The sequence below is a fragment of the Symphalangus syndactylus genome, chromosome 22 (assembly GCF_028878055.3).
Source record: "Symphalangus syndactylus isolate Jambi chromosome 22, NHGRI_mSymSyn1-v2.1_pri, whole genome shotgun sequence".
In the NCBI taxonomy this organism is placed as follows: domain Eukaryota; kingdom Metazoa; phylum Chordata; class Mammalia; order Primates; family Hylobatidae; genus Symphalangus; species Symphalangus syndactylus.
In genome coordinates this window covers 30,321,278-30,343,563 of record NC_072444.2, presented here as the reverse complement: position 1 = coordinate 30,343,563, position 22,286 = coordinate 30,321,278, and the positions used below count along the sequence as shown (strand labels likewise).

Genomic DNA, 22,286 nt, shown 5'->3' with positions numbered 1-22,286 from the left:
TTAAAGACCCACAGCTTGCCAAGTCTCTTCCAGAACTTCCTGGGTTTTGTCTTCCCTCTTGCATTAGACAGGGAATCTCCCAGGAATGGCATCCACGTTAAGAATCAGGCTGCCTGAGTTCGACTCCTAGCTCTCCCTCTACCGTGTAAGTTACCCAACCTCAGTCTCTATGTCTGTAAACACTTAGAGAGACAACTACTCCGAAAGACAGCTGGATGTTTAAATGGGTTCAAAGCCTAAAACACTTGGAATACTTAAATCCTGGAACTTCTGAGCTCTCAGTAATTGCGATCTTTTTTTTTTTTTTTTTTTTTAACTATTAAAATCCCTTTCAGGGTTCCAGGTGCGGTGGTTCACACCTGTAATCTCAGCACTTTGGGACGCCAAGGCGGGTAGATCACAAGCTCAGGAGATCGAGACTATCCTGGCTAACAGGGTGAAACCCCGTTTCCACTAAAAATACAAAAAATATAGCCGGGCGAGGTGGCACGCGCCTGTAGTCCCAACTACTCGGGAGGATGAGGCAGGGGAATCGCTTCAACCCGGGATGCGGAGGTTGCAGTGAGCCGAGATTGCGCCACTGCACTCCAGCCTGGGGGACAGAGGGAGACTCTGTCTCAAAAAAAAAAAAGAAAACAAAATAAAGTCCCTTTAGCTCGCAAGGCCTAGGGACCCCTTAGCAGGGTACCTGTTACCCTGCTGCTCAGGGAAGCCTAGTTGCCACCATCAAGAGGATGAACTTGAATCCGACTGGCAGCCAGAGAACAGGCCCGGGAGACCACGGTCCTCTCCTACCCTGCAGCTCTCCCGGGGCTGCCTCTCCAGCCCTCCCTGCCCTCGGGGACTACTGCCGGCGCCCCCCACCTACCTGCTCGACCGGCAGCAGCAGCAACGCGCGGCCGGGGCCCACTGGCCGCACTGGCGGGATGAGGAGAGGCCGGCGGCAACTCGAGGCGGATTCGAGTTCGAGTTCGGATTCGGGTTCGGAGGCCGGGGTCGGGCTAGGGATCGGGCTGGGGGTCGCGGTCTTGGGTCTCCGGGCCGCCGCCGCGCGCGACACCTGGCGGGCTCCCTCCCTCCAGTCCACGCCGGCCGCCTGGGCTTGCAGTAACCGCCGCCGTAGGCGCCGCCGACCGCACCAGCGCAGGGTCCCGAGCCGGCGGCGGGGCCGGCGGCTGAGGATGAGCTGGGGCCGGGCCTTGCGGGCCCGCAGCCAAGTGGAACGGCAGGCACCCCGCTTTAGCAGTAGCCCCGAGTCCGCCATGCTGGATCCTCGGGGCCCACCGCGCGAGAATCTCGCGAGATCCCGTCGGTCCGCCCCGCTGCCCCCCCAGCTGCCGAAAGGAGCAGCCTCGGAGCCGCCGGCGCCCTCTGCCGGCAACCTCCGGAAGCACACTAGGAGGCTCCATCTCGCCTGGTCGAGGGGCTCCACGGAGGACTCTATTTACATTATGCAAATTCCCTACCCCAGCCGGCCGGAGAGAGAAAGCCAGAAACCTGGCGACCAGCCATGGGCCACCTCTCCGGAAAAACACCGGGATTTTTTTTTTCTCCTGCAGAAAAAGCTTTAGGATTGGCAGTTTAAACAAAACATGTCTATTTGCATACCTTCGGTTTGCATGCATTTGTCTCGAAGTGAGCAACCCTGGGTAACAAGGCGAAAGTATATGACAATTTCCTCAGAATCTTAATGTCAGAAAACTGGAGACTGGGGCAGGGGGATGTCGACTCAAAGCTGTGTCTCATTTAATAAACTGAGGCCCAGGTAAAAAGTTCTAAAACCTCGCAACACCGGGAGAAGTTGTGTTCCAGCCTCCCACCTCGCCCCAGAATGCCAGAGCTCCTTTTCTAAGCCAGGTGAAGTCACAGAGCGTGGACAGAACCCACAACCGTCCAGAGGAAGGGTCACTGGGTGCCACCTGGTTTGCATCTGTGCCTTCGTCCTGCCCAGTTCCTGAGTGGGACCGCAGGCCCGGAATGTCAAGGCAAACAGTCCTGCTTCAGCCACTGTCCTCCAGTCCCACCCCTTTTGGGGGCATGAAGTTAGGAAGCATCCGGCAGCTGCCTTCTATTTAAGCAACTGGCCTCCTTAGAGGCCACTCCTTGGCCATGCCAGGCGCGGGCATCTGGCCAGCATGCTGCTCTGCACAGCTCGCCTGGTCGGCCTGCAACTTCTCATTTCCTGGTGCTGGGCCTTTGCCTGCCATAGCACGGAGTCATCTCCTGACTTCACCCTCCCCGGAGATTACCTCCTGGCAGGCCTGTTCCCTCTCCATTCTGGCTGTCTGCAGGTGAGGCACAGACCCGAGGTGACCCTGTGTGACAGGTGAGTGAGGGGTCAGCCGAGCCACACTTAGTGGGACCCCTGGCTATAGGGCCCCTCCGGCTGCCATCCTCAACCAGGACCTTGCCTCTGCCTTTGCCGCTTGAACTGTCCCCAGGCCTTGTCCATCAATCCACTTGCCACCTAAGTGCTGGCTAGACCTTCCTAGACACTTCGGCCAGTTTCCAGTTATTTCACTCTTGCTGTTAGAATGTGTTGTATTGTAACTCCATTGAAATTGGTTCTTGGCTTTGTACGGTACCTAGATGGCCAGGCTTAAGCAAGGGTGGCCTTTTCCCTCTTCTGTCTTCTTTCCGCTCCTACCCATGTTCAAAGCTCCCTAGAGTCCCAGCTGACCAGTATGATTCTCCATGGTTCTCCATGGGGTGGGAAGGGAAGACACATCCCATTAGATACTTTAGGAGCTTAACAAAGATAAATTAGGTTGGTGCCATCGTGAAGTCAACAATCTAGGTAGATGGGAACTACTGCTTTTCATATATATATATATATATATATATATATATATATATATTTATCTTTTTGAGATGGAGTCTCACTCTATCATCCAGGCTGCAGTGCAGTGGCATAATCTTGACTCACTGCAACCTCCTCCTCCTGGGCTCAAGTGATTCTCATGCCTTAGCCTCGGGAGTAGCTGGAATTATAGGCGTGTGCCACCATACCCGGCTAATTTTTGTATTTTTCGTAGAGACAGGGGTTTCACCATGTTGGTCAGGCTGGTCTTGAACTCCCGACCTCAGGTGCCCAGCCTGCTTTTCTTTTAAAGAAGACAGTTGCAGCCGAGCACAGTGGCTCACGCCTGTAATCCCAGCACTTTGGGAGGCTGAGGCGGGCGGATCACCAGGTCAGGAGTTCGAGACCAGTCTGGCCAACATAGTGAAACCCCATCTCTACATAAAATACAACAAATTAGCCGGGTGTGGTGGTGTGCGCCTATAATCCCAGCTACTTGGGAGGCTGAGGCAGGAGAATCGCATGAACCCGGAGGCGGAGGTTGCAGTGAGCCAAGATCACACCATTGCATTCCAACCCGAGTGACAGAGCGAGGCTCCATCTCAAAAAAAAAAAAAAAAAAAAAAAGACGAAGACAGTTGCTTGCAGACTGTGGAAGTCACAGACCCAGAGGCCCAAGAATGCTGCCGAGGCTTGGCTGCAGGATGTCCTACCCATGAAGCACATGAGATGGTTGGCTCAGGAAGAAATTTCTGGAAATCTACTGTATGACAACCTACTTGAAGGGCTACAGCTAGAAACCTGGATAAAGAGATAAAGAGAATGGGCTGGGAAGAGAGGTTGGGTAGAGCAGGAGGAGGGAAGACATGAAAATTGGCTTCAGATACGTGAAGAATTGTCTCAGGCAGGAGGCACGAACCCTCCTTTGACAGACTCGGGACAGAAGTGGTAGAAACCATGGAAGACCTTCTAACAAGCAAGAGGCTGGAAAATGGAACAGGCTAGCACACTTTATGTATTTGCTTATTTATTTATTTATAGAGATGAGGTCTTGCTCTTTCCCCCAGGCTGGGGTGTAGTGGTGCAATCATAGCTCACTGCAGCCTCACTTGGGCCTCATTGAAGCTCAAGTGATTCTCCTGCCCCAGCCTCCCAAGTAGCTGGGACTACAGGCATGCACCACCACTCCTGGCTAATTTTTTAATTTTTTGTGGAGAAGGTGGTCTCACTGTGTTGCTCAGGCTGGTCTCAAACTCCTGGTCTCAAACTCCTGGTCTCAAGTGATTCTCCTGCCTGGGCCTCCCACAGCATTGGGATTCTAGGTGAGCCACTGTGCCAGCCATTACAAAGATGTTTTTTTGAGCTGGGATCTCACTATGTTGTCCAGGCTAGTCTCCACCTCCTGGGATCAAGCAATCCTCCATCCTCAGCCTCCTGAGTAGCTGAGACTACAGGCATGGGCCACTGAACCTGGCTTAGCCTGCTCTTTAAACGGGGCTGAATCCTGTCCCTGGCTCATTCATGTTGGGCTCCAGACAGGAGTTCCCGAAGTAGGGGTGAGAAGGCATATAGGCCCACAACACATTCATGAGTGTCCTGGTGAGAAGCACTAATTAAACAAGGTTAAGCAGGTGTAGTGGTTAGTTTTTTTTGTTTTTTTTTTTTTCTGAGACAGGGTCTTCCTCTTTTGCTCATACTGGAATCCAGTGGTACAATCATAGCTCACTGCAGCTTTGCTTGGGCCTCAGTGAGGTCCTAGCCTCCTTACTAGCTGAAACTACAGGCATATGCCATCACTCACAGCTAATTTTTTAAATTTTTTGTACAGACAGGGTCTCACTACATTGCCCAAGCTGGTCTCAAATTCCTGAGCTCAAGCAGTCCTCCCACAGTGCTAGGCCTCCCAAAGTGCTAAGATTACAGGCGTGAGCCATGGTGGTGAATTTTGCATGTCAGATTGTCTAGGCTATGGTGCCTAGAGTTGTGTAGTCAAACATCAGTCCAGCCGTTGCCATGAAGGTATTTTTAATTTATTTATTTTGGCCGAACGTGGTGGTTCACGCCTGTAATCCCAGCACTTTGGGAGGCCAACGGAGGCAGATCACTTGAGGTTAGGAGTTCCAGACCAGCCTGGCCAACACGGTGAAACCCCGCCTCTACTAAAAATACAAAAATTAGCCGGGTGTAGTGGCTGGTGCCTGTAATCCTGGCTACTTGGGAGGCTGAGGCACAAGAGTCACTTGAACCGGGGTGGCAGAGGTTGCAGTGAGCCGAGATTGTGCACTCCAGCTTGGGCTGGAGGCTCCAGCAAGACTCAGTCTAAAAAAAAAAATTATTTTGAGACAGAGTCTCCCTCTGTCGCCCAGCCTGGAGCCAACTGGTGCGATCTCGGCTCACTGCAACCTCCGTCTCCCAGATTCAGGCGATCCTCCTGCTTCAGCCTCCCGAGTAGCTGGGATCACAGACATGTGCCAGCATGCCTGGCTAATTTTTGTACTTTTTTTTTTTGAGATGGAGTCTCCGTCTGTCGCCCAGGCTGGAGTGCAGTGGCACGATATCGGCCCACTGCAAGCTCCGCCCCCGGGGTTCACGCCATTCTTCTGCCTCAGCCTCCCGAGTACCTGGGACTACAGGCGCCCACCACCACGCCCGGCTAACTCGGGAGACTGAGGCAGGAGAATGGCGTGAACCCTGGGGGCGGAGCTTGCAGTGAGCCGAGATCACGCCACTGCACTCCAGCTTGGGCAACAGCGAGACTCCGTCTCAAAAAATAAAAATAAAAAATGAAAAATAAAAAAAATAAAGACAGGGTTTCACTATGTTGGCCAGGCTGCTCTCGAACTCCTGGCCTCAAGTGATCCACCCACCTCTGCCTCCCAAAGTGCTGGGATTATAGGCGTGAGCCGCCATGCCCAGCCTGAAGGTTTCTTTGTTTTGTTTTGTTTTGTTTTTGACACAGAGTCTCGCTCTGTCGCCCAAGCCGGAGTGCAGTGCCGTGATCTCGTCTCACTGCAAGCTCCGCCTCCCGGGTTCACGCCATTCTCCTGCTTCAGCCTCCCAAGTAGCTGGGACTACAGGCGCCCGCCATCACGTCCGGCTAATTTTTTTTTGTATTTTTAGTAGAGACAGGGTTTCACCGTGTTAGCTAGGATGGTCTCGATCTCCTGACCTCGTGATCCACCAGCCTCGGCTTCCCAAAGCGCTGGGATTACAGGCGTGAGCCACCGCGCCCGGCTGAAGGTATTTTTTAGATGTAGTAAACATTTAAATCAATAGACTTGAACTGGGCACAGCGGCTCATGCCTGTAATCCCAGCGCTTTGGGAGGCTGAGGCGGGTGGATTGCCTGAGCTCAGGAGTTTGAGACCAGCCTGGGCAACACAGTGAAACCCTGTCTCTACCAAAATACAAAAAAATTACCTGAGTGTAGTGGTATGCGCCTATAATCCCAGTTACTTGGGAGGCTGAGGAAGGATAATTGCTTGAACCTTGGAGGTGGAGGTTGCAGTGAGCAGAGATCACACCATTGCACTCCAGCCTGGGCGACAGAGTGAGACTCCCTCTCAAAAAAAAAAAAAAAAAAAAAAAAAGCCTGAGGTTTTGGATCACCTGAGGTCAGGAGTTCGAGACCAACCTGGTCAACGTGTGAAACCCCATCTCTACTAAAAATACGAAAATTAGCTGGACGTGTGGGCGCACACCTGCAATCCCAGCTACTCTGGAGGCTGAGGCAGGAGAATTGCTTGAACCTGGTGGGCAGAGGTTGCAGTGAGCCTAGATCCTGCCATTACACTCCAGCCTGGGCAACAAGGCAACAAGAGTGCAATTCCGTCTCAAAAAAAAAAAAAGCCGGGTGCGGTGGCTCACTGTAATCCCAGCACTTTGGGAGGCCAAGGCGGGTGGATCACCTGAGGTCAGGAGTTGGAGACCAGCCTGACCAACATGGAGAGACTCCCTCTCTACTAAATATACAAAATTAGCCGGGCATGGTAGCATATGCCTGTAATCCCAGCTACTTGGGAGGCTGAGGCAGGAGAATTGCTTGAACCTGGGAGGCAGAGGTTTCGGTAAGCTGAGATCGTGCCATTGTACTCCAGCCTGGGCAACAAGAGCGAAATTCCATCTTGTGAGGTTAGCCGAGAGAAAGAACGAGTAGACCCAAAGTCAGGCAAGCAAGTTTATTAACCTGCTGGGCTGCCGGGCGCGGTGGCTCACGCTTGTAATCCCAGCACTTTGGGAGGCCGAGGAGGCGGGCGGATCACAAGGTCAGGAGATCGAGACCACGGTGAAACCCCGTCTCTACTAAAAATACAAAAAATTAGCCGGGCGTAGTGGCGGGCGCCTGTAGTCCCAGCTACTTGGGAGGCTGAGGCAGGAGAATGGCGTGAACCTGGGAGGCGGAGCTTGCAGTGAGCCGAGATTGCGCCACTGCACTCCAGCCTGGGCGACAGAGCGAGACTCCGTCTCAAAAAAAAAAAAAACAAAAAAACAAAACAAAAAAAACCCTGCTGGGCTGCTCCACAGCAATCAGAGGAGGCAGCAGCCCAGGCTTACAGACTAGGGGGTATAAGTATATTTTAGGGAGGGAGCAGGGGCGCCTAGGGGCTGTTTCTGGGTAAAACCACTTCCTGGTCGATGGGCAAAACAACAGCTGGGGAACATCTGCCTTGGCGGAGGGCCTGCAGGTGGTGAGAAAAAGAGGGGACAGAGAAAAACAAAGGGTGGGGAAAACATCCGCCTTGGCGGTGGGCCTTTGCTGGGTTGGGTCCCTAACATTCTGTCCTTTAATAGGTAATAGAGAAGGGGTGTCGTTGCCTTCTGACTGCTTCTAGCTAAAGGGGGTGATGTTGACTGGGCGTGGTGGCTCACGCCTGTAATCCCAGCACTTCGGGAGGCCGAGGCGGGTGGATCACGAGGTCAAGAGATCGAGACCATCCTGGCTAACATGGTGAAACTCCGTCTCTACTAAAAATACAAAAAAAATTAGCTGGGCGTGGTGACAGGCACCTGTAGTCCTGGCTACTCGGGAGGCTGAGGCAGGAGAATGGTGTGAACCTGGGAGGCGGAGCTTGCAGTGAGCCAAGATTGCGCCACTGCACTCCAGCCTGGGCAACAGAGGAAGACTGTCTCAAAAAAAAAAAAAAAAAAGAGGGGGATGTTTATGGAGAAAGGCTGTGGGGTTGGGACGGTTGTTCTTGAAGCTGCTGGTATTCTTGAAGTAGCATCATGTCTTGTACTGTCCATGGGTGAAGGCTCTAATATGGTCCTATAAAAACTGGGTAAGGAGATGTAGGAGGCAAGGGCCAAATGCTAAAAGGAGAAAAAGGGTTATGGCAGGGCCTAGGAGGGGCATTAGCCAGGGTGCCTAGGCGTTACAAAACTATTGGGGTCAGGAGTCCGAAAGGCGCTGCCTGATTTCAGAAGCCCTTTCATTTAACCATCGGGCAGCATCTCGTACTAGTCCTGATTGGTTAGCATAGAAACAGTACTCTTCTCCTAAGAAGATGCACACTCCACCTTTTTCGGCAGTGAGGAGATCTAAACCTCAATGATTTTGAAGTGACACTGCTGCTAAAGAGTCTATTTGGGGCCGGGCGCGGTGGCTCAAGCCTGTAATCCCAGCACTTTGGGAGGCTGAGGCAGGCCGATCATGAGGTCAGGAGATCACGACCATCCTGGCTAACACAGTGAAGCCCCATCTCTACTAAAAATACAAAAAATTAGCTGGGTGTGGTGGCGGGCAGCACCTGTGGTCCCAGCTACTTGGGAGGCTGAGGCAGGAGAATAGCCTTAATCTGGGAGGTGGAGCTTGCAGGGAGCCCAGCTTGCACCACTGCACTCCAGCCTGGGCGACAGAACGAGATTCCGTCTCAAAAAAAAAGAAAAAAGTCTATTTGGGACTGGAGAGTAAGGATGGATTCAGCTATGTCTTGTAGGCTGTCCAAGAGATCTTTTGAGAGACCGTGATAGTAGGACAGAGAGGTGGACAAGTGTTGGGGTGATCAGGCCCAACACCAGGCCGTGGGGGCTACGAGGTCCAGTGGAGTCAAAGGAGTAAGAAAAAACAAAAGAGAAAGTGGGACCAGGGGGCCAACTCTAGTATGGAGGCTGCAAAGGCCGGGAGCTCTGGGAGCCCACACTATTTATTGGTGATCAAACAAAGAAACAGGTGGTGAGGATGTGGGGGTTGAAAGGAAGAGCTGTATCAAGTGAATGAGCTGCAGCTGTGCGGGTTTAGCATTTTCTTTGAAACATGGCTACTTGAGATAATGGGAGTGCTAGAAGCAAGGAGCCAGCAAGTTTAGACACACTCCAAAGGCCAGGAGGGGTTTGTTTTTTTTTTTTTTTGAGACGGAGTCTCACTGTGTTGCACAGGCTAGAGTGTAATGCTGCTATCTCGGCTCACTGCAAGCTCTGTCTCCCAGGTTCACACCATTCTCCTGCCTCAGTGTCCCGAGTAGCTGGGACTACAGGTGACCTCCACCACGCCCAGCTAATTTTTTGTATTTTTAGTAGACATGGAGTTTCACCGTGTTAGCCAGGATGGTCTCTATCTCCTTACCTGGTGATCCACCCGCCTCGGCCTCCCAAAGTGCTGGGATTACAGGCATGAGCCACTGCGCCTGGCCAGGCCACGAGGGGTTTTAGACCCTGGACCCTGGACATGTTCCAAGACTCTTTTACATTATGTCAGACATGCAAACCCTGCCTCAGCTCCTCTCCCCACACTTAGCTTTTCTCCCAGCAGACAAGCCTGCTATCCTTGTTCCTGTTGCAGTGGTAATTCCTAGTCCTATAAGCAGGGGTATTAGCTGTACGGCTCTGCATTGACAGACTTGAGCTTTAATAGGGATTGGTAAACTCTGATTTCCAGGGGCAATGTCAATTTTGGGGTTTAAGAAGACTAGGGTGCAGGTGCCAGTCCAGTTGGTAGGGAGGCAGACATAGGTTGAGGTTCCACACACAAAAAAAATATACCATGGCTGGGCAGAGAGAACTGGTTATGTATATTGAAAAAGCACGTGAGTTTATTGTTTTCATTCTCCCACATGCCTAGAGTGCTTGCTAAGGCGGCTCCATTGAGTGGCTGCAAAGGAGTTGCAGGGATAATTGGAGAGGCTCCTCGTGTTTTATTCTCCCACTGGAGAAAGAATCGTTTGTGTCTACCAGGAGCCATTCGGAAGAGTAATTGAAAGAGGGTATAAGGAGGCATTTGGCAGGGAGGGGAGCCATGCTGCTAGAGGTCCATGGGTGAATGGCCATACAGTATGCCTGTATGTCTGCCATTACAAAATCTTTTTTTTTTTTTTTGAGACGGAGTCTCGCTCTGTCGCCCAGGCTGGAGTGCAGTGGCACAATCTCGGCTCACTGCAAGCTCCGCCTCCCGGGTTCACGCCATTCTCCTGCCTCAGCCTCTCCGAGTAGCTGGGACTACAGGCGCCCGTCACCACGCCCGGCTAATTTTTTTGTATTTTTAGTAGAGACGGGGTTTCACCGTGGTCTCGATCTCCTGACCTCGTGATCCGCCCGCCTCGGCCTCCCAAAGTGCTGGGATTACAAGCGTGAGCCACCGCGCCCGGCCTTGCCATTACAAAATCTTGATTGTTTAGTAAAGAGCTGGTGGTGACTTTTGGGGGTCCTGAAAAGTGGACGAGTTGTTTAAATTGGGCCGTTTGGGTGACCTTAACATTTTGGTGGTCATCTGGGGCTTGAAGCTGTAAGGTATGGTTATACTGATGGGACAATGGGTCACCTAAAGTCAGACCTGAGGGCAGGTTGCGTTGGATACACACAGGGGCTTGGGGAAGGACACACTGGTGTCAGTGGTCACAGGGCCGTGAATGGGCTTGTCATTACTTGTATATTGGGTAAGACAAGATATAGGAGCGTAAAAGTTGTACTATGCATGCACCCTGTCAGAGTGTTTTTTGTCATATCTATGATAGAAAATTTAGCCAATGACTGCATGTCTAAAAGTTGTAAGGGGCTTTTTCCTTCATAACCGGGGTGATAGGTTAACTTAGTAAGAACTCAGTCTTTTGAAGGAATGGGGGTGGCAACATAGGTGGTAGTTGATAGAGAGATACAGAGCCAGCAGTCTTTTGCTAGGATGGAGTTGGACTGGTTTAGTGGGGAGGGAGTTAAGCTAAGGGTCTTGTAGAGGTAGCTGGGTACTATTGGAAAGGGGAGGTGAGGCTACGTGGGGCAGCCAAGGGATTAGGAGAGGTAGATAGGCAAAGAGTAAGTAGGAAAATAAGTAAGTGTGTTTCGTCTGGGGAAAAGTCACATACGGTGCCTTGAAAGAGGAGGTCATCTATCCACTCTAAAAGAGAGTCGAGAGTGGGAATTTGGGGCTGAAAGCAGGAGATGTCTTGGCAAACGGAGAGGATGAAGAGGGTGAAGTGGCAAGGTAGGCAGGAACAGGGCATTTGAGAGAAATCAGAAATGTACTTGCGATTGTCAGGAGGAGAAGGAGGAGTCTGGGTATTGTTTAAGGGTCTCCTTTAGGGACGGGCATGAGGCAGAGTTTAGTTGGGCCAAGGAGGGTACTGGAGAATCGGCGGAAGGCAGCGGGTGGGTCACTTGTAGGCAGATTAGTTGTAGGAGCCCTTTTTAATCTAGAACGTTGGTATCAAGAAGCATGTCCTGAGAGTTTGGCTGTGGTGGGGATTGTGAGGATGACTTGGAAAGGGCCTTCCCACTTAGACCTGGGGCTGGTTGGGTTAAGAGTTTTTAAGGAGACATGCCCTCCTAGAAGGACAGTCTGGTCTGTGGAGCCTTCATGGGGTTTTGGGAGGGCCTGGTCGGCTTGTTTGCGGAGGAGATGGTGGACGAGAGAGAGTGTTGGGAGGTATCCTCCTAGCTGAGAGTTAGAAGGGGGCCTGTTTTGTAAGAGGAAAGGGCGTCCATACATTAACTCAAATGGACTGAGGAAGGAGGGTGCATTCGGGCTGGCTCTGATTCGGGCTAGGGCTATGGGCAGAAGGGAGGTCCAGGGTTTCTGGACTTCAAGAGTAGGTTTGGTTAACTGAGTTTTTTTTTTTTTTTTCTTTTTTTTATTAATTTTTTTTTGCACAGAAAAACAATAAACATTTTCTAAAAATACACACAAACAAAAAGATGCATATCAAACATATTAGGAAGGTTGCACATGGGAAGTCGGGGAATAGAAATGGGGGGTGGGAACCAAAATAAGAGAGGGACTTTATATGGATCAGTGATAATAACTCAATCCTCTATTTGACAAAGAAGAAGGAGAAGGAAGAGGAAGAGGAAGAAAAAGAAAGTGGGATAAAGGATCAGAAAGGGAGGAAAATAGAAAAAATTAGAGTATGACTCCAGGGTAGACCTGCCTTGTTGTCACTGAGTTGGTTGGTTGGTCCGTCCGTTGTACTTTTCATATGTTTCGCCATGTTGGCCAGACTGGTCTCGAACTCCCAGCCTGAAGTGATCAACCCGCCTCGGCCCCCCGGAGTGCCGGGACCACAGGCGTGAGCCACTACGTCTAGCCCCCACATTGCTTCTGGCCTCCGTGGTAGACCTCCCAGACGGGGCGGTCGGGCAGAGGCGCTCCCCACATCCCAGACGGGGCGGCCAGGCAGAGGCGCTCCCCACATCCCAGACAGGGCGGCCGGGCAGAGGCGCTCCTCACTTCCCAGACGGGGCGGCCGGGCAGAGACGCTCCTCACTTCTTCCCAGATGGGGCTGGCCGGGCAGAGGCGCTCCTCACCTCTTCCCGGACGGGGCGGCCGGGCAGAGGCGCTCCTCACCTCTTCCCGGACGGGGCGGCCGGGCAGAGGCGCTCCTCACTTCTTCCCGGACGGGGCGGTCGGGCAGAGGCGCTCCTCACTTCGCAGACGGGGCGGCCGGGCAGAGGCGCTCCTCACTTCCCAGACGGGGCGGCCGGGCAGAGGCGCTCCTCACTTCTTCCCAGACGGGGCGGCCGGGCAGAGGCGCTCCTCACTTCCCAGACGATGGGTGGCCGGGCAGAGGCGCTCCTCACTTCCCAGACGGGGTGGCCGGGCAGAGGTGCTCCTCACTTCCCAGACGATGGGTGGCCGGGCAGAGGCGCTCCTCACCTCCCAGGCAATGGGTGGCCGGGCAGAGGCGCTCCTCACTTCCCAGATGGGGAGGCCGGGCAGAGGGGCGGCGGAGCAGAGACGCTCCCCACCTCCCAGACGGGGCGGCGGCCGGGCAGGGGCTGCAATCCCAGCACCCTGGTAGGCCAAGGCAGGCGGCTGGGAGGCGGAGGCTGTCGCGAGCCAAGACCATGCCACCGCACTCCAGCCCGGGCAACACCGAGCGCCGGGTGAGCGAGACTCCGTCTGCAGTCCCAGCACCTCGGGAGGCCGAGGCGGGCAGAGCACTCGGGGTCAGGAGCTGGAGACCAGCGTGGCCAACATGGCGAAACCGCGCCTGCAGCCAAAGGAGAAAAAGCAGGCAGCGGTGGTGTCGCGCGCCGGCAGTCCCAGGCAGTCCGTGGTGTGGGGCAGCAGCGAGCTGAGTAGATTGCAGCCTGGGCCACAGAGGGAAAAGAAAGAGAGAGAGAGAAAGAAAGAAAGAAAAAGAAAGGAAGGAAGGAAGGAAGCGGTTAACTGAGTTTTAAGGATGCCATTTGCCCTTTCAACTTCTCCTGATGACTGGGGTCGGAATGGGACATGGAGGCGCCACTGGATACTGAGGGACTGAGAAACTTGTTGGGTGATTTGGGAGATGAATCTAGGGCCATCGTCTGATTGTATGGAGCAAGGGAGGCCAAATCTAGGGATGATTTATGCTATAAGAATTTGGGCGACTACTGCTGCCTTTTCTGAAGAGGTCGGAAATGCTTCTACCCACCCAGAGAAGGTATCTATAAGAGTAAGAAGAAATTTTGTCCTCTTGACGGGAGGCAAGTGGGTGAAGTCTACCTGCCAGTCCTCCCCTGGGAGTCTTCCTCTGAGCTGATGTGTAGGGATGGGGGGAGCAGAGGGCCCCTTGGGAGGAAGTAACAGAGAATATACCCCACAGTTGGAGGTTATTCTCTTAGTGAGGTGAATAGGTGGGGGGAGGAGAAATAAGAGTGAAGGAGTAGCTACAGGGGGCACGCACCAATACGGAAGTATTGGTGAAGAGATGTTAGAATTTCTATGAATAACTTCAGGATTGAGGAGAGGCTCATGGGAGATATTAGGGAAATAAGGCTGCAGGTGATTAAGCATCTCAGTACGGGAGTGGGTGGGAGGAGAGGGAGATACTTGAATTAAGAGATTCAGGGTTAAGGGGAGCGCTTTTGGAGAGACAGAACTCAGGGTTTCCAAGAAACAGAGCATGAAGTAGTTGGATGCGGGATAGAGAAAGGGCACTTAGTGCTCGGGAAGAAAGAAGATCTTATAGATTATGTGGGCTGTCGGTGGTGTCTTGACCGAATGTTGGTTTTTTGCTTTCTAAGGCTAGGGTGGCCGCTGCTGCTAGAGCTCTGAGGCGAGTTGGCCATCCTCGAGTGGTGTTGTCTAGTTGTTTAGAAAGGTAAGCTACGGGAGCAAAAGAAGGAGGATTCCTTTTTGTTGGCCAAGGACACCAAGGGCTATTCCATGGTTCTCAGCTGTGTAGAGTGAAGGGCTGAGAAATGCCAGGCAAAGATAGAGCAGGAGCGGTTACAAGGGCGTTTTTTTGTTTTGTTTTTTTTTTTTTTTGAGACGCCGTCTCACTCTGTTGCCCAGGCTAGAGTGCAGTGGCGCCACCTCAGCTCACTGCAACCTCCAACTCCTGGGTTCGGGCAATTCACAAGGGTGGTTTTAAGTTTGTGGAAGCTAGGGATTATGTTGTGAGAAGAATTTAGGGGCTCATTTAGAGAGCCTTTGGCTGCTTCATAGAGGGGGCTGGCTAGGAGGGCAAAGTTGGGGATCCATATTCTGAAGAAGCCTGCCAGTCCTAAGAAAGAGAGAATTTCACTCTTAGAGGAGGGTGGGGGTAGGCTGTCTATTAAGGCTGCCTGTGCCAGGGTCATGGCTCAGGCCCCGGGGTAGAGTTAGACTCCTAAGTATGTTACTGTTGGGGTGGAGAGTTGTGCTTTGGAGGGGGAGACCCTATACGCTTTGTTAGCAAGAAAGTTTAGAAGGGTAAGGCCGGGCGCGGTGGCTCAAGCCTGTAATCCCAGCACTTTGGGAGGCTGAGGTGGGTGGATCACGAGGTCAGGAGATCGAGACCATCCTGGCTAACACGGTGAAACCCCGTCTCTAGTAAAAAATACAAAAAAATTAGCCAGGCGTGTTGGCGGGCGCCTGTGGTCCCAGCTACTCGGGAGGCTGAGGCAGGAGAATGGTGTGAACCCAGGAGGTGGAGGTTGCGGTGAGCCGAGATCGCGCCACCGCACTCCAGCCTGGGGGACAGAGAAAGACTCCATCTCAAAAAAAAAAAAAAAGTTTAGAAGGGTAATAGTGTGAGTCTGAGAGTCTTCTAGGGAAGGACTACAAAGGACGAGGTCATCCACATATTGAAGAAGACAGCTGGGGGAAAGGTCTAAGGAGGTGAGGTCTTGGGCTAGGACTTGCCCAAAGAAATGAGGACTATCCGGCTGGGCGCGGTGGCTCATGCCTGTAATCCCAGCACTTTGGGAGGCCGAGGCGGGTGGATCACAAGGTCAGGAGATTGAGACCACAGTGAAACCCCGTCTCTACTAAAAAAAAATACAAAAAATTAGGCGGGTGTGGTGGCGGGCGCCTGTAGTCCCAGCTACGCAGAGAGGCTGAGGCAGGAGAATGGCGTGAACCCGGGAGGCGGAGCTTGCAGTGAGCCAAGATTGCGCCACTGCACTCCAGCCTGGGCGACAGAGCAAGACTCCGTCTCAATAAATAAATAAATAAATAAATAAAAATAAAAAAATAAAAATTAAAAAAAATGAGGACTATCCCTGAAGCCTTGGGGAAGGACAGTCCATGTGAGTTGCTGTGATTGGAGGGTGTCAGGGTCAGTCCAGGTGAAGGCAAAGAGATTTTGGGAATCAGGATGTAGGGGAATGGTAAAGAAGTCATCTTTTAGGTCAAGAGCAGTGTAGTGGGTGGTACTGAAGGGCATGAGAGAGAGAAGTGTATCGGGGTTAGGGACTACAGGGTGAATAGGAGGACTGCTTGATTAATGGCTTGGAGGTCTTCAACAAGTCGATATGAGCCGTCTGATTTTTTAATGGGGAGGATGGGAGTGTTACAAGGAGAGTGTGTTGGTCAAAGAAGACCACGTGATCAGAGCTTTTTTATGATGGGCTGTAGACCCTTTTGGTGGGTTAGAGAAATGGGGTATTGGGGGACGCTGGGGAATTTGGAGGGGTCTTGAGATGGAGTCTCGCTCTGTCGCCCAGGCCAGACTGCAGTGGCACTATCTTGGCTCACTGCAAGCTCCGCCTCCCGGGTTCATGCCATTCTTCTGCCTCAGCCTCCCGAGTAGCTGGGACTACAGGTGCCCGCCACTGCACCCAGCTAATTTTTTGTATGTTTAGTAGAGACAGGGTTTCACCATGTTAGCCAGGATGGTCTCGATCTCCTGACCTTGTGATCTGCCTGCCTCGGCCTCCCAAAGTGCTGGGATTACAGGCGTGAGCCACCGCGCCCGGCCTTTTAGCTGGATTTTGATGGGGTCATGGTGAGAATTAGGGAAGGGATGGTGGTATCCTACACTATTGGGTTAACAAGAGAGGTGGGAAGTGGGTGTTGGGGAGAGGGGTCAGGGATTGGACTGGCAGAGAGGAGTAGGAGGGACTTGGGTTGGGGGAGGCAAGAAAAGGTGATACACGCCTTGAATTTGGCTAAAAGGTCTCGGCCTAGAATGGGGATGGGGCAATAAGGCATGATAGAAAGACTATGAGAAAACGGTATTGAATAGGGAACAAGTAAGAGGTGTGGTGGCGCGTGGACGTGAGATGAATCTGTCAACCTCCACGACTGAGACTCAGAGGGATGAGTTGGTCCTGAGAATTCAGGCAAGGCCGAGTAGGTAGCCCTGGTATTGATTAAAAAGGAGATCGGCGGCCAGGTGCAGTGGCTCACGCCTGTAATCCCAGCACTTTCGGAGGCCAAGACAGGCGGATCATGAGGTCAGGAGATTGAGACCATCCTGGCTAACATGGTGAAACCCCATCTCTACTAAAAATACAAAAAATTAGCTGGGCATGGTGGTGGGCGCCTGTAGTCCCAGCTACTAGGGAGGCTGAGGCAGGAGAATGGCGTGAACCCGGGAGGCGGAGCTTGCAGTGAGCGGAGATTGTGCCATTGCACTCCAGCCTGGGAGACAGAGCAAGACTCCATCTCAAAAAAAAAAAAGATCAGCTTACCTGCTACTAGCAGAGTTACCCTGGGCTCTGATGCATTGATGACAGTTGGGGCTGGGGACCCTGGGCCTCATCCATCTTCAGCGGCTAGGTCAAGGAGCTGCGGGAGGGTAAGCAATTCTTCACCTTCTGCTTCACTGAAGGGGAGGTGGTTCTGAGGTGCAGGCTTTTCTGTCCATCTGTTGAGACAGTCAGACTTCCAGTGGCCTGTTTGCTGGCAGACTGGGCAAGGGCTCTTCGTCACTCGTGGATTAGGACACGCCCATGCCCAGTGGCCTTCTTTGCCGCACTTAAAGCAGGGCCTGGGAGGATTACTGCTATCGGGTCTTTCGTGCCCTTGGGTACTATGGCTAGATTGACGGATAGCTGCAGCTAGAAGCTGGTATTTAGCGCGATCTCTTTAGGCTCTATCTAATTTACTTTGCTCATCCTTATTATTGAAGACTTTGAAAGCCAGGTTAAGGAGGTCTTGTTGTGGGGTTTGAGGGCCATCTTCAGCCTTTTTAAGTTTACACCAGGTGTTGGGGGCAGATTGGGAAATAAAATAGGTGTTGAGAACAATAGTTCCGGCCGGGTGTGGTGGCTCACACCTGTAATCCTAGCACTTTGGGAGGCCGAGGCGGGCGGATCACAAGGTCAGGAGATCGAGACCATCCTGGCTAACACGGTGAAACCCCATCTCTGCTAAAAAAAAATACAAAAAAAATTAGCCGGGGGGTGGTGGTGGGAGCCTGTACTCCCAGCTACTCGGGAGGCTGAGGCAAGAGAATGGTGTGAACCCAGGAGGTGGAGCTTGCAGTAAGCCAAGATCACGCCACTGCACTCCAGCCTGGGCAAGAGTGCGTAAAAAAAAAAAAAAAAAAAGAACAATAGTTCCTTCTCGCGAGGCAGTGTTGATGCAGGTATATTTTTGGAGAGCCTCCGTAAGGTGGGAAAGGAATTGGGCAGGATTTTCGTCTGTCTTTTGGGAAATTTCTTTAAGTTTTTCAAAATTTACAGCCTTATGGGCACCTTTGTTAAGGCCTGCAGTGAGGCAGGTAATCACATGGTTATGGGATGCCCGGCTGGGGTCTGTGGGTTGGTACTCCCAGGAAGGCTCTTACTGGGGAACAGCAGCGGCTCCTACGGGCTTAGTAGGATCTTGCCGATGGAGATCGGCGGCATGTGCCTGTGCTGTAAGCCACACTCTTTCCTTCTCTTCTGGAAGGTGGGTGGAAGAGAGGATAATGTAGAGATCATGCCAAGTGAGTTCATAAGATTGAGTAAGATATTTAAATTCTTTCATATAAGTATCGGGATCAGAGGAGAAGGACCCGAGACGTTTTTCAATTTGGGAGAGGTGGGAGAGGGAGAAAGGGATGTGGACAAAGATGATCTCCTCAGCTCCTGCCACCTCCCGGAGGGGAAGTGAGGGGGCTGGTTGAGGAGCACGTTGGGCCTGAGAATGGGTAAGGGGTAGAGACGGTGAGAATTTGGAGTCAGAGGCAGGGTGGTTGGAAAGAGGGGAGAAGGGGGCAGAACAGGAATGGGGATGTAAGGTGGGGGATTGGGGTGGTTTAATGGAGGACCATGATGGTGGCGAGGATGGGGAAAATCGGCAGGGTTAAAAGAAGAGGAGTCATCGACTGGGGCTGTAGGAAGAGTGACAGAGGGTGAGTTGGGTTTGGAGTGGGCGAGGAGGATTTGGAAAGTAGAACAGGACTGGCAGAGAGAAGGGTGGCTATGGAGAGTGAAGAAAGCCTGAACATAAGGAATGTCGGACCATTTCCCATTGCGGTGGCAAAAGTTGTCTAAGTCTTTAAGCACGTTGAAATCGAAAGTGCCATTTTCCGGCCATTGGGAGCTATTGTCTAATCTGTATTGAGGCCAGGCAGTATTTTTTTTTTTTTTTTTTTTTTGAGACAGAGTCTCGCTGTCGCCCAGGCTGGAGTGCAATGGCGCGATCTCGGCTCACTGCAGGCTCCGCCCCCGGGGGTTCACGCCATTCTCCTGCCTCAGCCTCCCTAGTAGCTGGGACTACAGGCGCCCACCACCTCGCCCGGCTAATTTTTTGTATTTTTAGTAGAGACGGGGTTTCACTGTGTTAGCCAGGATGGTCTTGATCTGACCTCGTGATCCGCCCACCTTGGCCTCCCAAAGTGCTGGGATTACAGGCGTGAGCCACCGCGCCCAGCCTGAGGCCAGGCAGTATTACAGTAGAAAAGCAGCTTCTTAGGATGGACCTGTGAATGGAGGCTGAGGGCATTGAGGTTGCATAGAAGACACCCAAGGGGGGTGGTCTTAGGAAGCATAGAATGAGAAGCTCCTATGGTGAATGGAGGAGGGCGGGCAGAGGAAGAAGAGACTGCTGGTCAACAAGGATGGCAAGAGAGGGTGTCCCGTGTCCTGCAAGCCCTGTCTGGAATAGAGGAGGTAGCCACTGAGTCAGGCATCCCTGAAATGGAGGAACCGGAAGCCTGGAGGCCAGAGGAAGCCCTTGGCCCAGCACTGGGTCTTTCGGGAATTCAGAGACAATCAAGGATTCTGGGTAAATGGCAAGAGTCTCTTTTACTCACCCCCGCAGAAGCTCTTTTTTTTTTTTTTTGAGACGGAGTCTCACTCTGTCGCCCAGGCTGGAGTGCAGTGGCGCAATCTCGGCTCACTGCAAGCTCTGCCTCCCGGGTTCACGACATTCTCCTGCCTCAGCCTCTCTGAGTAGCTGGGACTACAGGCGCCCGCCACCACGCCCGGCTAATTTTTTTGTATTTTTTTTTTTTTTTTTTTTTTTTTTTTTTTTTTGAGACGGGAGTCTTGCTCTGTCCCCCAGGCTGGAGTGCAGTGGCGCGATCTCGGCTCACTGCAACCTCCACCTCCCGGGTTCACGCCATTCTCCTGCCTCAGCCTCCCGAGTAGCTGGGACTACAGGCGCCCGCCAACTCACCCAGCTACTTTTTTTTTTTGTATTTTTAGTAGAGACGGGGTTTCACCGTGTTAGCCAGGATGGTCTCGATCTCCTGGCCTCGTGATCCGCCCGCCTCGGCCTCCCAAAGTGCTGGGATTACAGGCTTGAGCCACCGCGCCCGGCTTTTTTTGTATTTTTAGTAGACACGGGGTTTCACCGTGGTCTCAATCTCCTGACCTCGTGATCCTCCTGCCTTGGCCTCCCAAAGTGCTGGGATTACAAGCGTGAGCCACCGTGCCCGGCCTACCCCCGCAGAAGCTCTAGTGATGAATGAGGTTGCCGACAATGGGAGAGTCTGAGAAATCCTCTGGGTCTTTGGCAGGTTCGCAAAGGTGGGGGTGGCCAGGAGAGAGGTGGGATGAGAGGGGGAAAGGCTCTAGCACACAGCCCGGGAGGAGACAGGGAGGTAGGGAGGGAGGGAGAGAGAGACAGAGAGAGAGAGAGACAGAGAGTCCTCTGGGGCCGCCCGGCCAGAGCCTACCCATTCCTGGGTTTCAGCACCAAAATGTAAGGTTAGCCCAGAGAAAGAACGAGTAGACCCAAAGTCAGGCAAGCAAGTTTATTAACCTGCCGGGCTGCTCCACAGCAATCAGAGGAGGCAGCAGCCTGGGCTTACAGACTAGGGGGTATATTTTAGGGAGGGCATGGGGGCTGTTTCTGGGTAAAGCCACATCCTGGTTGATGGGCAGATGTTAGGGGAAAAAACAACATTTGCCTTGGTGGAGGGCCTGCAGGGGGTGAGAAAAGGAGGGGATGAAGAAACACAAGGCGAGGGGAACATCTGCCTTGGTGGAGGGCCTTTGCTGGGTTGGGTCGGTAACACATCTCAAAAAAAAAAAAAAAAAAAGCCTGAGTTTTCTGCACAAGGAGGGAATTGAGGGAATTCGCATCCAGACCACCTTAGGACTGAAGAGCATAGTAACATCAATTCTTTACAGAATGTCCCGCCTGCTGGCCTGTCCTGCAAAATTTGAACTTGCCAGCCCTCACAATGTGAACCAATTCCTTAAACTAAATTTCTCACTCTCTCTGGAGAACACTGACTAATGTAGCAGGTTTCTCTGCTCCAGGACCTAGGACCTTTTCCATGCTAATAAGCTTCTCCATCAGGGCCAGCTTGTTCCTCCTACTGAGCTTCAGAGCCCTTGTTAAAGTTGTGGTTTGGGGGACTGGACCGATGACCTCAAAGGTTCCCTTTGCCCCCAAGCCTCAGAGTCGAGGAGGCCAGAGGGTCTCAGCAGCGCCTTGTCCTTCTCAGTTCTCTCTGATTGGCTTTCTTCACAGGTCTGGTAGCTTCAATGAGCATGGCTACCACCTCTTCCAGGCTATGCGGCTTGGGGTTGAGGAGATAAACAACTCCACGGCCCTGCTGCCCAACGTCACCCTGGGGTACCAGCTGTATGATGTGTGCTCTGACTCCGCCAATGTGTATGCCACGCTGAGAGTGCTCTCCTTGCCAGGGCCACACCACATAGAGCTCCAAGGAGACCTTCTCCACTATTCCCCTACGGTGCTGGCAGTAATTGGGCCTGACAGCACTAACCATGCTGCCACCACAGCCGCCCTGCTGAGCCCTTTCCTGGTGCCCCTGGTAAGCTGGAGCCTCAGACCTTTGCCCATCTCCCTTTAGGCAAGTCTGGGCTGGGGCATGTGGGCAAGAGCTGCTGTCCCCCCAAGGCTGCCTGCCCCCTAGATCTCTTGGGTGGTCACTGCTCTTTAGTCAAAAGTCAGGGGTCCCTGCCCATTGTGGTTCCTGCCCCAGCCTTCCTCTCTTTCCAGAGCTGCTTCCAGATCCCTGCCTCCACTCTCATGGGAAAACCCATTCTCCTTGGGAAATGCTGCCACTCAGCTGCACCCCTGCTGCCCTCCACTTCCCTCCTCCCTCCAGAGTTTCCATTGCCTTTGTTAGGAATGGACACCCTGGACGGGCGCTGTGGCTCATGCCTGTAATCCCTTGGGGAGGCTGGGCAGATCTCTTGAGGCCAGGAGTTCGAGACCAGCCTGGCCAATATGGCAAAACCCCATCTCTACTAAAAATACAAAGGTTAGCTGAGAGTGGTGGTGTGTGCCTGTAATCCCAGCTACTCGGGAGGCTGAGGCAGGAGAATTGCTGGAACCTGGGAGGTGGAGGTTGCAGTGAGCCGAGATTGCACCAGTGCACTCCAGCCTGGGTGACAGAGTGATACCTTGTCCCCTCTGCCCCCCACTCAAAAAAGGACACCCTTTGCTTCCCACCCCATAGAC

The 22,286-nt window shown here is 52.7% G+C and overlaps 2 protein-coding genes across 3 annotated transcripts in view; one reads left to right on the top strand and one right to left on the bottom strand.

Moving 5' to 3' along the window:
- Positions 1-1,357, bottom strand: part of NOL9 (nucleolar protein 9) — a 33,869-nt gene extending 32,512 nt beyond the window's left edge. Inside the window, exon 1 of the mRNA XM_055262164.2 lies at positions 869-1,357. Within this exon, the coding sequence (XP_055118139.1) occupies positions 869-1,264 (396 nt within the window). The 5' untranslated portion in view covers positions 1,265-1,357. The remainder of the gene's footprint in view (positions 1-868) is intronic.
- A 711-nt stretch (positions 1,358-2,068) lies between these two features.
- Positions 2,069-22,286, top strand: part of TAS1R1 (taste 1 receptor member 1) — a 29,439-nt gene continuing 9,221 nt past the window's right edge. For both annotated transcript variants that reach the window (XM_055262163.1, XM_055262162.1), the window contains exons 1-2: positions 2,069-2,326; positions 21,327-21,633. In XM_055262163.1, coding sequence (XP_055118138.1) covers positions 2,136-2,326; positions 21,327-21,633 — 498 coding nt within the window. In that variant the 5' untranslated portion in view covers positions 2,069-2,135. The remainder of the gene's footprint in view (positions 2,327-21,326; positions 21,634-22,286) is intronic.